Source organism: Panthera pardus, unplaced genomic scaffold, assembly GCF_024362965.1.
Source record: "Panthera pardus isolate Hobbes unplaced genomic scaffold, ASM2436296v1 HiC_scaffold_25, whole genome shotgun sequence".
NCBI lineage: Eukaryota > Metazoa > Chordata > Mammalia > Carnivora > Felidae > Panthera > Panthera pardus.
This window is the reverse complement of record NW_026526821.1, coordinates 72,708,034-72,722,207: the sequence shown is the minus strand read 5'-3', so window position 1 is coordinate 72,722,207 and position 14,174 is coordinate 72,708,034. Positions and strand designations below refer to the sequence as shown.

Below are 14,174 nucleotides of genomic sequence, written 5' to 3'. Positions count from 1 at the left end.
GGAGAACTGATGAGAACTGCCACACTGCCCCAGCAGGAAACAATGAATTTCTGGGCCTTGATTAATTTTATAATTCAAAGGCTCTTCTGTTAAGTGCTCTGGATCTCCTCAGAAGCAAGGAAGGGAGGCATACCTCCTGACAATCTTGCAGGAATTTCTGAAGATCCCGGTTGTCCTTCAAACGCATCAGAAGCTCGCTGGCTGCCTCGCGATTCTTCCTATGTCTGTTTATAATAATAACAAAAATAACTTTTAAAAAAGGAGACAGAGAATCTTGAAATACTGATTTTACAACTCAGTGTCTTTCCTGGGTTTCTATATATGACGACAGCAGTATGCCTGTACTGTTTTAATTATGTCAAAAAGGCAAGATAAACGAGAGAATTCAGCATCCTCCAAATGAGTAAGCCATGGTATGAGAGACCAAAATACTGTCCAAGCCACAAAACAGGCAGAAGAGGCTGTCAAATGAGCCATATAAATCCAGTGCTTCCTAATCTGGTGCTGGGGGAAAAATCTGGGCATGTACTGTGTACAAATCTCCATCTGGGGCACTGAAGGAAAATTTGAAACTTACCTTTAAGACACTGGACTAAGAAATTATAGACAACCATACAACCAGCTTTAAATTAATGTCTCCTAAATAAATATTCTGTCATCTTGAGAAAAACTCCCTCCAAATGACAATTAACCAAGAATGAAAATTTTGATACCTGTAAGATTATTTATCTACTAAATCCCACTTTATTAACAGGTAAGGGTAACCAAGGTTTAATGTAGCTAAAGCACAAAATCTTAAGCAAAATTGGTAGGAGCTGCTGAACTTGGTGAACAGCAAGGGAAATGGTGTGCTCACTCCCCACCCTGAATGCCCACCCTTCGCACACACCGATGAGGCTCCAGAACTTAGCAGCAGACTTCCCTCATGTGCCCGGTGGCTTAGGCTCACCAGAGACGGTGAAGAACAGCCATGTGAGTACTGGGAGTGCCAGGAGAAGGATGGCCTTGACACAGTTCTGCGGCAACAGGGGAGAGCCACAGCACACCAAGAATCAAGCAGTGTCATTCTGATATTCCCGAGGAACCTAAGCCCAGCCAGCCAGCCAGTGAAGGACATTAACTGGGGGAGATGAGGACGCTGGGTTTCCATTCTGATTCTCAAAGTCATCTCCTGCTGCATTTGCCTGGGCAAGGTCTCTCTCGTTCGGCCCCCATGGAAGGAGGAGGAAGACCACGACCTGATTCTCTATGATGCCCAGAAAGAGCAGCTCAGGGAGCACTAGCTGCTGACTTTCAAGAACCCTCTTTGGGAGCAAGAAAGATCATACAGCCACGCCGTGGGTCACACAAGCTCTCAGTGAGTGCTGGTGGAACAAGGAACCGTGGCAACACTGCCGCTACCACGTGCCTGGGGAACGGAAGGAAGGGCTCTCAGCTCCTACAGGCGCTGGTGACTACAGAACAACTGGAATGATATGAGCCGAAGTAATGCTGCCAGGTATATGCTAGTTACATAAAATGACTTTCTAATTTTTTATTTTTAGTTGAAAGGGGTTTTATAGCTTCAGAAACAGGGGTCTTAGTATGTTTAATCACTTAGGTAAAGTGCAAAAATAGAAAAATACTTTTTAAGTAATGCTAAATGGAAAGTGTATGCATGTTCAGTGGCACAATTAGAAAGCAGAAACTGAAATGGCAGGTGCTAGAGGTGAGATTCATGGCTGTAGCTTCTCTCCCAACATTTTTAACATTCTGTTGCTTTCATAACAAAAAAATAAAGGCCAAATCCTCTTAACTGCAGTGATATCCTTTCTCGGATACCAAAAATTAAAAAAAAAAAAAAAATCATTTAAAGACTGTTAGTGTATTTGGGCTAAAGGAATTAGGTGTTTAAAAATGGGTAGGGAAGGAATGTCCAAAAAAAGTTTTTTAAGTTCCCAAACCTCAAATTTCAGGCACTATTTGTAGGGAGTTTTAAGAATATAAAGCCAATCCTTCAGGAGGAAGGTTAATTTGAGTTGGAGTCAGGCACAAAACCCAGGAGGTCCAGCCTTTACTCAGAGGCCTTGAATAAGGATCCTAGTCCTTTCCCCAGTGTCACACCCAAGTGCTCAGAAAGCAAGGAGGAACCAGAAACTGGCAGCTATAGCAGGACATGCATCCTTGAAGCTCAAGGCAATAGTGGAAATAAAAATAACTTCAAACACTGAGAAGACTCACCAGGACAGAAACAACCAGACAGAATCCTGAATGTATCTTACATATTCAAGTCACACACATACAGCAGACTTCTGTCCGGCCAGTCTTTCTCTTCTAGTGGGACCAGGGAGAAGAGAAAAGCCAAATGGTGACTTAGGGCCCCGTGTCCAAATGACACAAATCTACGAGAGGACAGGATGATGGCTTCGGAGGGATATGCTTCTCATTGTAAAAAAGTTACACGGGCAGTGGACATGGTTGCTGACTCAGAGAACCTTCGAGAGAAGTCAGTGTGGCTTCATTGTTCACCAGTGGTAACCAAAGGCGTTCAGAGAAGGCCTTTCAAGGCTGGATCATCAATTTAACTATAGGAAAGGACCATCTAAAACTTGGCCATAGTTTCCCATAGTCCTAAGGGTACTTTTTGTTTGGGGCAAGGTTAAATCTCTTGCTTTGTTTCCATCTCTCACCTCCTATCCCTATAATAGGACTCAGAAGCTCCTTCATCCTCTGAGGCGGATGCTGGGTCTAACTCTGGTTCTTATAAAAAGTAAAGAACCACAGGTGCCTGAGTACAACAGATGGGTAATATGTAAGCTTCTTTTCCCACTGAGATAGGGTCTGGCTTTATGAAGCTAGATCCCATTTCCTTGCTCACCCAGTACTGCAATGTGTCTGGAACTTCCTTGGAGCCAGGAAGCTCACCCAGTCACACCCCTGAGGCGGGCTTGGACAGCAGGCTACTTTCCACCCAGGCATGAGCACTTTAAAGGTCACTTGTACCCCATGTTAGGAGCCAGTGTCTTTGTTCTGGTACTTTTTCATTTCAACAAACTCAGTGGTAATCGACAAGATTTCCGGAACATAAGCACATTATAATGACTTTCGCATTTTATGAAAATAGCTTCACAACAGCATCAGAAAGTTTGTGGACAGGGGATGAGATCTGAAGATTTAGATATTTATACTTAGCTTGCACCCCCATAGCATCTGGAATTCCCATATTTGTGTATTTTGGTAACAGACAAGTATCCTCTGAGGTCAGTTTCTGATCTTGAGGCCTCTGGGGATATTAAAGTGAAACCAGAATTCATTTAACATCAGCTGAGGACAGCGTAGACCTCCTGAGGGCAGATCAATGGAAAGACCCTTCCCGCATCCATCTTTCTTATGTTTATGGACAGCATTTCCCATTTCTTGTGCTTTTTTTTTTTTTAAGTAGGCTCCTTGCTCCATGTGGAGCCCAACAGAGGACTTGAACTCATGACCCTGAACTGAGCTCAAGAGTCAGATGCTTAACCAACTGAGCCACTCACATCCCTCCATTCATCCTCAAGACAGAAATCCTAAGAAGGCTTTGGAACCCCTGGAGCTCAGGTTCCAAATCAAGGGCAAAAGGAAGGTTAAACCACAACCGAGTGCTGCTGAAAAGTTCTGTCATACACAGGATTCTCCATTGACGACGTCACCTGCTTCCAACAACCCCTCACAGCTGCAGCACCAGGGGACGTATAAATACATGCAGGAAACTACAAGGCGGCTGCACGTCTGCCTCGAAGCACGTGTCCCTAACGGCCAAGCCCGCCTTCAGGAAACCAGCTGTGTGCATCTGATACAGATGAACATGAGGTATTATATTTACAAAATAACTGGAGACTTAACATTAGGAAGAAAGGAAATTCTTTTTCTCTAAGTTAAGAATACCTGGCCTAATTTTTATTTTTCACACTCACTCAAGGGTTTGGTGGAGGGATTTTCCCCCCTTTTTTTGTAGCTACTTAAAAAGCAACAGACACAAAATTATAATTAATATATGTCATACCTTATTCAATAGTAGCACCCTCAGAATATATGGTTCAGGCTCTGAATCAGTGAAAGAGACAGACTGGAAGTGCTAAAGCCAAAAGCTGAATCGTCATGGGGAGGGAGTAATTTCCCCTTTCAACCTATATGATAAAACGTTAATCTGGCCCAGGGTCTCAGGAGATGCTCTTGGACATGGTAAGCAAGGAAACGCTCTCAGCAAGAAGTTCTTCCTTTTCACTGAACTTGAAAGTCAGAAAAGAAGCCTTGAGGAAGAACTTGCTTCTTGATGACATCGGTTTCACGATGAGCCCTTAAAAATCCAACCCAAACCGGGACCACGGAAGATTGACTGGAACAGAGGCTAGGCAGCAGATGGGCCAGACCAGAACCGGCCTGTGCTGGTACATCCAGATCTTGATCTGCCCTGACTTCGCACTTTAGTAACCACCAAGGCAGGGTAAGAATTAAGTTACAAACAGAGCGCATTGGCCCTCAGTCAGGGAGAAAAATCTTACAGAACTCCAAATAAATGAGTAAACAAATAAAAATTAAAGAAGAGCATCCAATCTTGGAGATGTCTTGGCAGAAGAGGAAAGGGGCTTTTCTCTCATCAGAAAAAAAAAATCCTATCAAGGCATTATCCAAGCCAATTTTCTGAGAAGGGCCTGATAACATTCCTTTGTGGCTGTGCCAGGTACGTAGGACAAGGAAACCTCGCCCTCCCTTGCTACTCCCTCCGAAAGGCTTCAGAGGAGTCCTGTGTGGATGAAGGTGAACATGGGCTTAGCTGGGGAAATGTGGCTCTCAGAGTCCCACCAGGTGACAGGCTATACATCAACTCTCCAAGGGCATGGCTCATATCCAACTGCTACTTGGCATCATGAGGGCTCTTACAACCCTTTGATTTAGTATTAGTTTGGCTTCTCACAGCTTCTTTTCTTTTGTGGACACCTGCACATGCTTGACCATAAGAACCACAGTGCCAGGTAGCCATGCAACTGCTCACTGATTTTCTGTGAGGTAGGGAGATTTTCTGATAGATTAAATTTTGCCAGCTGCCCATATTTCACTCACTGGGAAATTTATACCCACAGTCCCAAGGATGTCTGGCCAGTGATTCAGAGGCTAGAGAGTCCCAGGGTGCCAGACTCCCTCAGGAACCTCGGAACACTGTACCTGTCATCAATGGAGTCCACCTTCTCCTGGATGCGATCTGAGTTGATGTTTCCATCGCTCACCAGCCTCCGGCCTGTCTCCACGACAGCATTGATCTTCTCCTCATTGGCATCCATGGTGGTCATGAAGTCCTCTTGTTTTTTAATAGCTGCTTCAGCTCCTTCCAAGGTGGTAGGCATTTCAGTATGAGCCAAAACATATTCCTTTTTCAAAGAGAGAAAACCAAAATCACAGCAGGATGAAATATTATGAAATACAACTCATTTTCAGAATAATGAGAGCACTGTTTCCCATATCCTGGGTTTTTGTGTAACATACTTCATTACACTTGCTTCATTATTCTTAAATAAAATTATCTACTGAATCAGAAAAAAACAGAAGTTGGGAGGGGAAAATACCTAGTGGGATACCATAAGGAACTAAATTTCCTTAAGTGGTTCCATGTGCTAAATTTTTCTCTAAAGTGAGTGAGGACAGTAACCAAAGCTTTGTGCATCAGCCACCAGGGTCCTCTCATATGCTCATGAAGGCAATAGTGACATACTCTTCAAACGCTCTCTTAAAAAGAGAGATTAACAACCCTGATGTTGGCCACCATCTTCAGTTGTTTTCTTTCCTGAGTTTCTGACTCAAAGTCCCTCTTAGAGCAAGGGAGACAGAACCACTTACTCCTCCATGAAAAAAACAAAAAAAAACAAAAAACTCAAGCAAACAAAAAAACCAATCAAACAAAAAAATCCCTCACCGCACCTTTCAAACCGTCAAACTGGATTGCTCTCTCACAGAATATCGCCAACTGACGTGATACCATGAGGACATACTATGAATGTAACAGACCCTCAGAAGCAGCTGAAACAGAAGAGGACTCTGCAGATGAGGTGCTCCTGCAGGGACCTGCAGCTCCCATCCCCTACACTGTGATGGCTTTCAACACCTTAGAAGTCGGGGAAAAGAGCCTCTCAGATACCCTTCTGCCTCCACACAGGGATGCTTTGAAGCAGCAGCCTGCTCTACAAGGAAGGAAGCAAAGGCAGTGAGGAGAGGTACCTGGTTGTTAAGGAAGGCCTCGGCCTGCTTCGTGTCCCTAAGGAACTGCTGGTAGGCATGTGATTGGGACAGGAGATTCTGCCTGTTCTCCCACATTTTGTGCAGCTCGTTCCACCCGGTGTCCAGGGCCTGTAGCCGCTGCCGCAGAAACATGTACTGGGCGTCGGTCTGTCCCTGGGTGACCATCTCGCCCATGTCCCTCATCTTCTGGTAGTCCTCCTCGTAGTTGTCGATCTCGTTTTTGATGTTCTCATGCTGCGTGAGGAGCTTCTCCGCCTCAGTCAGGGTGTTGGGCATGTCTTCAGAGGCGATGGCCGTCTGGGTCCGGGAGAGCCAGGACTGGAAGTCGTCCAGGTCCCGCAGGAACTGCTGCAGCTTGCTGGCCTCTCCCAGGGAGGCCTCGCGGTTTTTCAGGGTTGTCTTCATCTCTTCCCACACGTCGCTGATCTCGGCCAGCCGAGACAGGATGGCCTGAGCCTGGTCGGGGTGCTCAGACTCGAGCTTCTCCGCCTCTTTCTGCAGGTCGCTCAGCTTTGCCTCGATGGCCACCAGGTCCCGCTCCATGCCGGTCAGCTTGCGCTGCAGGGCCATGACGCCGGCCAGGTCGTTGCCCAGGTCCTGGGTGGACTCGATGACCTTTGTCTTTTCTCGAATCCAGGATTTGGTTTCATTGCACTCAAGGTGGTAGTTCTGTATGCTCAGGGCAGAGAGAAGAGCGTCCTTCTTCCTGTCGACCAGCTCTCGGAACTGACTCCACCTGTGAGTGCAAGGCCATGGAGAGAGAATCATGTAAGAGACAGGCTGACAGCCCACGGCTGGACAGTCACATTAACTGCAGTGGTCATTTCCTCTCTCAATCTCTTCTAGGAATACATACATGCTTTTTGGAAAATCATCTCACTCTGTATATGGATACCAAATATTATCAAAATAGCTCAGGGACACAATATAATCTGAAAAAACCAGTCATGAGAGGCACTTGTTCAAAGAGCTCCAATGGAGCTGTGACAGCAGCACATCTGTCCCCCAAAGAGTCAGTTACTTTTCTGTAACTGCATTTCTGCCATGTGCATTTTACTCACCTCTGAACTGCACCTAATGAACATTTTCCAAACCCAAAACCTGACAGCAACCTTCAGAGTCAAGGCCACCACAACCTACTCAAATGTGTTTATGCAACAGAAAGATGACACGGGGACACAGGTCTAACTTGATAATCAGGGCTTTCACTGACCAATTAGGTCTAAAACATGCTAAAACCCTGTCCCAGAAAGATTAAGATTAAAAGGGACAGTAGAGGTGCCACCTTGACGCTGTGGCGCTCAACTCTGGGCACAGGCCTCACCTTAACATCCTGACTTCTGATGCTAGGGGCTAGGCTGCCTTGTATGACACCACCCCAAAAGATACTTCTTGCAAAACTAGGGGATGTTGTAAGGCACATGCCAATGGTGTGACCTCAGTGCCACAGTATCAGTGAACCTTTGTAGGAAATTCCTGACAGCAAGTCTCAGCAAGTGACCTTGCCCTCCCTGGCCCCACACACTGCTGGCTACACGCTCACCTTGTGTTGAGTTTGTCCTGCTGGGCTTTGATCTCCTTCTCACTTGGGTGGCCACTGTGCATGAGCTGACGTGCAATCTGGTTCACCACTGCGACCCGGGAAGCCTGGTTGTTCATTTCAGGCTCAAGGCTCTCAAATCTGGAAAAGCAATTGAACAGGGTAGGTCACCCTCTTGGTCACAAGTGGTGATGGGGGGCGGGTGGTGGCCTCAGCACTGCTGGCAGCTCTCGCACTCACCTGTGCTGGATGACTTCCAGGTCCTCCAGTTTTTCTGGGATCTGCATGTTGTTGAGCCACTGCTCCTTCTCGTCGATCCAGAGCTCACAGGCATCAGCCTCACTGAACATCTTGTACAAGGCCAGGGTGTCCTGCAGTGCCTGCTTCCTCAGCCGCGTCAGCTCTGCCACCTCCTTGTACCGTTCCTCGATGCCTGACAGCCGGCCCCTCACATCTGGAGACTCGGCATGCTCCTGGGGGAGGGCGCTGGCCTGCTCGTGCAGCGTGTCGATGGTGGGCCTATAGTTGGCGATCTCCTCTGCCACGTCCTTGTGTTTCTTGACCAGAGACTGTGTGGAGTACTCGTCGTGGCCCACGTCATTGCTGGAGACAATCTTGAGGATGTCCAGCATCCACGCGTCAATGTCGTCGGCGTCTGCCTGGAATTGGTGTAGCAGCGAGGCCTCCTCCAGGCGCTTCTTCCGGATGGCCGAGAGCTGCTCCAGGTTGGCCCACTGCTCCCGGATGTAAAGGATCCGCTCTCGGATCTTCTCTGACCCAAAGTGCTCCTCCGCGATCATGTCTTCACCTTCTTTGATGGCCTGCTCGAAATGGCCACTGCGGCCGCTCATCTCATCCTCGAATGCCCGGTGCTTGCTGAGCAAGCGCATGACGCTGGTCAGGTCCTTCCCATAATCGTCGGAGGACAGGATCTTCTCCTTCTCTCGTATCCAGCCCTCCTCTTCTGCCATCTCCCAGAAGAACTTCCAGAGGCGACGGGACTCTTCCAGTCGAGCCCGGCGTTCGGCTGCCAGCTGGCAGAGTTCTTGGTAACAGAACTCCATGTGGGCCACGCGGTCTCGGATCACCTGAGGGTCACAGGGCTTGTAACCTGTTTAATGTCAAGGAAGGAATGTGGGAGTATGACAGTTTAGCAGAGGTCCCTGTTCGTTCGCAGGCAGTGAGCTATACCCATTTTCTCACCATGAGATTACCAGTTCCATTCTCACTGCAGAGCCAGATTATGAGGCAGGGGCAATGAGAAGTGTCATTTTTTGGCCCAAGTGCAAAGTCATTACTTATGAACCAAAAAAGGCACATAAATTATAAGAAAAAGGGCAACTACATTTAATTGTTTTGCAAATATAAGGAACACAACCAAATCCTTCCAAACATCCTCTCAACAAGGATATGTACAACCAGATGTGAAAAAGCCATGAGATGCTTAAACAGCCACACCAGGGTGTTGGTATGCATCAAGTGTGGTCTAGGTCAAGTCTGATTGCCAAATATCACCATTAAAAACCAAGGAGCACTTGGGTATTTAAGGAAAACACCTGTCCATTTCAGAAAAGCCAGACAGAGTTAAATAAAGTGTCCATTAGGCTACCCCACTGCATCTTGTGTACCCATGACGTGGTAGCAGACAAACCCACTGGGAACCTACAATAGCACAGAAGCTCCAAGAACCCTGCTGGCACACACCACTTATCTACTTCTATAAATATGGATCTCTGGTGATGAGGAAGTAATGTCTGCAACAGTCCATCCTCACCTTCCCCGTCTGTTGCGAACTTCTGGGCAGAGGCATTGACGCCTCTCACTCGCTCTGCCTGGATGCCAATGTCCGCTTCAACCAGGGCGTGCTTCTGTAACAGGTCTTCCACACCAAGCAAGTGCTTGCCATAGTCTTGAGACAGTAATAGCACCTGCGCGCCAGAGAAAACAGAGAGGACATCTATGCACACAACCTTGACTTCAGTGTCTTATAATCTTGGACATGCTGAGAGCCAGCAACCATGCTACCTACCCCCTCTCTCCAGCCACCCTCCCTCCCTGCATCTCAAGGGGAGAAGGACAAGCAATTCGGAGCAAAATCAAACTAACCCAGAAGTTTTCATCAGGACAGACATGATAAACTAAAGGTGATTTACCCTGGAATAAGCAGGTCACAACTACACTAAGAACAGAATAGAAAAAAAAGGAGCGGTGGAAAGCGGTATGGCAGGTAACCTGGGGCTCGAAGACTCTATCCAAAAAGATAAGAGATAAAGGTCACAGAGTTATTTCACTTCAAAGTTTAAAGAAATCTCCCAGAAGTTGTGGACCTCTCAAATGGCTGTTTGCCTCAGTTAAAAGCTTACTGTTATGCCTCTGAGATACTTCTATCATCAATGGGAGAAGAATCTAGTTGAAAGCTTACAAACCACACCTTTAACCAAACAAACACATGGTCAGGCAGCTTCATGCTTAGAAGGGCCTGAGCAATTTCTTTGGTTTAAGTTTGAATCCATTACCATTTTCTTCTTTTCTTCCATCAGCTCAATTTGGGGGCCTCATGAGACCTCCCCTCCAGATGGAACTTCCACTTCACTCCTACTTCTGAGGGAAATCTCTGGCCCCAAATCTGAACTATAATGTACAACACAATTTATAAAATGAAAAGCATATCCCTGTTAGATTTTATGAACATTTCTACGTTAAAAAGTCAATGCAGACCACACTTGAGAACATAATAAATCCTGGACAATAAGAGGGCAAACTGATGTTATGAGTTGACTGCCTCGCCGCCAGGGACAGTTCAAGAGGTGAGGCAAAAGACGAAGGCTTATATCCCAGGAAGGAAATCCCCTGCACAAGGTCAAGCTTGGGAACACAGTGTGCTGGGATAAAGGGAGTTTCACAGGACTGTCTACAAACTGCCCTGTTCTGTTCAAGCTATGAAGCCAAGTGCCTTCCAGCCTGGGGGACTGCGTGACATGGACGAGCCTTCTACCACTTGCAGCAGAGAACACAAACGGGCGTGGGGATTTGGCACAATGGCAGGCAGGTCTCCTCCCAGGCGGGAGGCAAGCTTGGAACTCTATGCTCAGGGCTGTCCAGTGAGGAAGGGGAAGCACAAACTGGCACTGGCAGCCACTCTGAATCCGCTCTGTCCTATGATGTGTACACATATTACCACACTTAGTCCTTGCTACAACGGATTGAGGTAGGTGGTCAGTGTGATCTCCACTTAAGAACAAAGAAAGGAGGCTCAAGAAGACTACACAGCTCCAGCACCGACAATCTCAACTGGTTCCCAAACACACTGCCTACCACTCTCCCATGTGCCCACATTATCTTCCCAGGCTCCTCCCCAAACTAGAGCCACTCACACACAGATCAATGAGATGGAAAGCTAGTTCAACTCTCAAGAATCAACAACATTTGATAGTTTCTCTACTGTGGAACAGATCTAAATGAAGTCTAAATCACTGCAGCTGACCTCTAGCTACAGAACTCGTCTTTACACTCCACACGCCATTTAACTCTTAAACCAGCAATCTTCCCACGGGTAATGTGACCCCTCTGCGGCTTCACAGAGAGGGCAGTTAGACCAGTGGCACACTGTACAGCGTGGGGTCAGTGGGTGGGTCAGGGGTGGGTTCCAGAAAAGGGAGGCCCCATTTCATCAGCTCTGGCCTCCTTTCACTCAAGTTCTACCTTCATTTCGTCCATCCAGTCCATAATGTAGAGCATTTCCTGGAATATCTTTTGCAGCCCCAGGTTCATCTCAAGACGCTGCCTCCGGGCCCTGAGCAGTTCCAGCAGGTACTCCCAGAGCCGGATGACATTGTCTTTCCTTGCTGTGATGCGCTTGATGTCGTGGTAGTTCTCCGCCTCAAGCTCCCTGGCCACTGCTACCACCGCCTGCACACGTTCCTCGTATGCGGCGATGTCTGTCTCAATGGCCTCGTGCTTTTTTGTGGCGGCCTCAACAGCAGGAAGGTCAAAACCAAAGTTGTCCTATAGAGAAATGGGAGGAAAAAAACCCCACAAAATAAAAAAGCCATCCAGCTGGAACAAAGAAACAGAGACGGAGGATGAATCCTGAACACCACCTCTGGTGGTTGTAAGCCCACACTGAGTTGAGCCCTGCCAGATGCTGGTCTGTCTCTGCCTTCCTTAGGACACTTACAACACCTTAGTCAAGCTAGGATGCCCTCTCCAAAGCCAATCAGCAACTTCTCATTTTACACTGGAGTCCAAGCTCATATCTAGCACTTTATACTTATGTGACTGGAGCAGGTGACAGTTTGCGTTACGCTAAGGAGAAAAAGAAAGCCACTTTTATTTATTTCATGACTAGTCTTAACTGCCTTGAACGTCAGATGGTCAGAGACAGAAGGTAAGAGAAATTTCTAAAAATTATATAAATGTGAGCAGTTCACACTCACTCACTGGCTCTAAACAAACTGCTTGAGCTGTTTTCAAATCTATGAAAAGTTAGATAAACAGAAGACAAAGTATATTAGAAATGATAAACATCCTCTTCATAGGAAGTGAGCAAGAGGACTCGAGTTACTTCAGAATAGTGGGTGTTGATAAGTGGCTGTCCTGCAGTCCTTGGCTATGGTCTACATTTCTAGATGACCCCAGGAGTGGTTCCCCGAAGAAGGTCTAGAGCAGAACCTGAGACACCAGACGCTGGTTTTCGCTCAGCCAGGTCTCCCTCATAGCTGCCTTGCGATCGAATCTGCGGGCGAGCTGTTCCAGTTTCTCCTGTCTGATGAGCTCGTTCCGCAGAGCCAGTTCTCGCTCGTGTTCCGCTTTTTCCAGTCTTTCCCAGGCCTACAGGGGCAAAAAAGAACAGCTTCCTGCAATGTTCAAGGAACTTTCCTTGGCTACAGTCAATGGCTAGTACTTCTCAATAAGACCTGAGAACTTAAAAAGGGACATCCTGTTTCCAGCCTCCCTGACCCTTAAGCCCGGAGAAAAGAAATCGTTTTCTCTCAGTTGAGCCGCATGGGAACACTCTCTCCAATCTTTATTTAAAGGTCTGCTATATTTGGAAAACAAAACAGGGCAGATATGGAGAAATATAACTAAATTATAAATCTCTTACTTTGAGAGGAATCAAAGTATCTTCAACAGCTCTGATCACATAAAAAAGACAAATCCTTTTTCTCAGAAAGAAATCATATTATGAATCTCTTATTCACCCCACACTGGGCCATTTGTTATTTTTTTGCTTTGTTTTTTTTGGTTCAACATTTTATTTATTTAACTAATCTTTATGCCCAACGTGGGGCTCAAACTCAACCCCAAGATCAAGAGTGGCACACTCCACCGACTGAACCAGCCAGGCACCTCCCATGCCCTCCCCCTTCTTTGTGTGCCACTTTGTTTTTAATTCACACATCTAGCATTTTTTTCAAAATCCTCACCAAATGTCCACATTAAATTCATTTCTATGAAATATGCCTTACATTAAAAAAAATGTAAAATAAAATAATCTAAATGTGTACCACTGACCACAGTTCTACATTTTTCAAATTTCTACTTGGAAATAATACCCACCACGAAATTCTATCATTACAGACAAAACAGGCCAATAATGGAAACTTTTGGACAGCTTCTCTGATAGAAACAGCCCAAATCCTAAGCTCAAACCTCCAGAGATTCCAGATATATGAAATAAGGTTTCAAATTCTCCCTTCTGCAATTTAAAGATGCTGTAGTTGGGGTGCCTAGGTGGCTCAGTCATGTCCAACTTTGGCCTCAGGTCATGATCTCGCAGTTCATGAGTCTGAGCCCTGTGTCAGGCTCTGTGCTAACAGTGTAGAGCCTGGAGCCTGCTTCAGATTCTGGGTTGCCCCCTCTCTCTGCCCCTCCCCCACTCTCTCAAAAAATAAACAAACATTAAAAATATATATAAATAAATAAAGATGGAGTCGATGGCCTTGAACAAATGAGAGTAACAAGGTAAAGAGAATGAACCAAGACCAGTTTGGTAATATCTAACATTCCCTCCCCAAACTCCAACGGACTAGCCCACCTCAAGTATTTGCTTGACCCCCTGCAAAACCCCAGCCACCACTGTCACTCTTCAACTCAGCAGGCTGGGACAGACCCTTTCAGACTGCCCTGTTAGCAATCAAGACCTAGAACCTGAAGCAATAAAGCAGGTCAAGGCCCTAACAGGACCAGATGGATTGGCTTTACCTTGTTAATGTCAGAGATGAGCTTGCCCTCCCGGGGCATGTAGACCTTCTGATTGTTGGCCCTCATCTTGCTCTGAATAGTAAAAAGCAGCACTTCCAAGTTCCCCTTCTCAGTAAACCTAAGCACAGAAAAAAATAAATATGCTGTTCCTTCAAGGGGAAAAATTAATTTGCTTTTGGAG

The 14,174-nt window shown here is 46.4% G+C and overlaps 1 protein-coding gene across 3 annotated transcripts in view; it reads right to left on the bottom strand.

Annotated features, from left to right (window-relative positions):
- The window catches only part of SPTBN1 (spectrin beta, non-erythrocytic 1), a 198,619-nt gene that overhangs the window by 37,085 nt on the left and 147,360 nt on the right, over window positions 1-14,174 (bottom strand). For all 3 annotated transcript variants that reach the window (XM_019421876.2, XM_019421932.2, XM_019422003.2), the window contains 9 exons: window positions 13,994-14,111; window positions 12,461-12,619; window positions 11,492-11,794; window positions 9,564-9,717; window positions 8,030-8,900; window positions 7,793-7,930; window positions 6,229-6,985; window positions 5,182-5,384; window positions 134-224 (listed from right to left, as the gene is read on the bottom strand). In XM_019421876.2, the coding sequence (XP_019277421.1) occupies window positions 134-224; window positions 5,182-5,384; window positions 6,229-6,985; window positions 7,793-7,930; window positions 8,030-8,900; window positions 9,564-9,717; window positions 11,492-11,794; window positions 12,461-12,619; window positions 13,994-14,111 (2,794 nt within the window). The remainder of the gene's footprint in view (window positions 1-133; window positions 225-5,181; window positions 5,385-6,228; window positions 6,986-7,792; window positions 7,931-8,029; window positions 8,901-9,563; window positions 9,718-11,491; window positions 11,795-12,460; window positions 12,620-13,993; window positions 14,112-14,174) is intronic.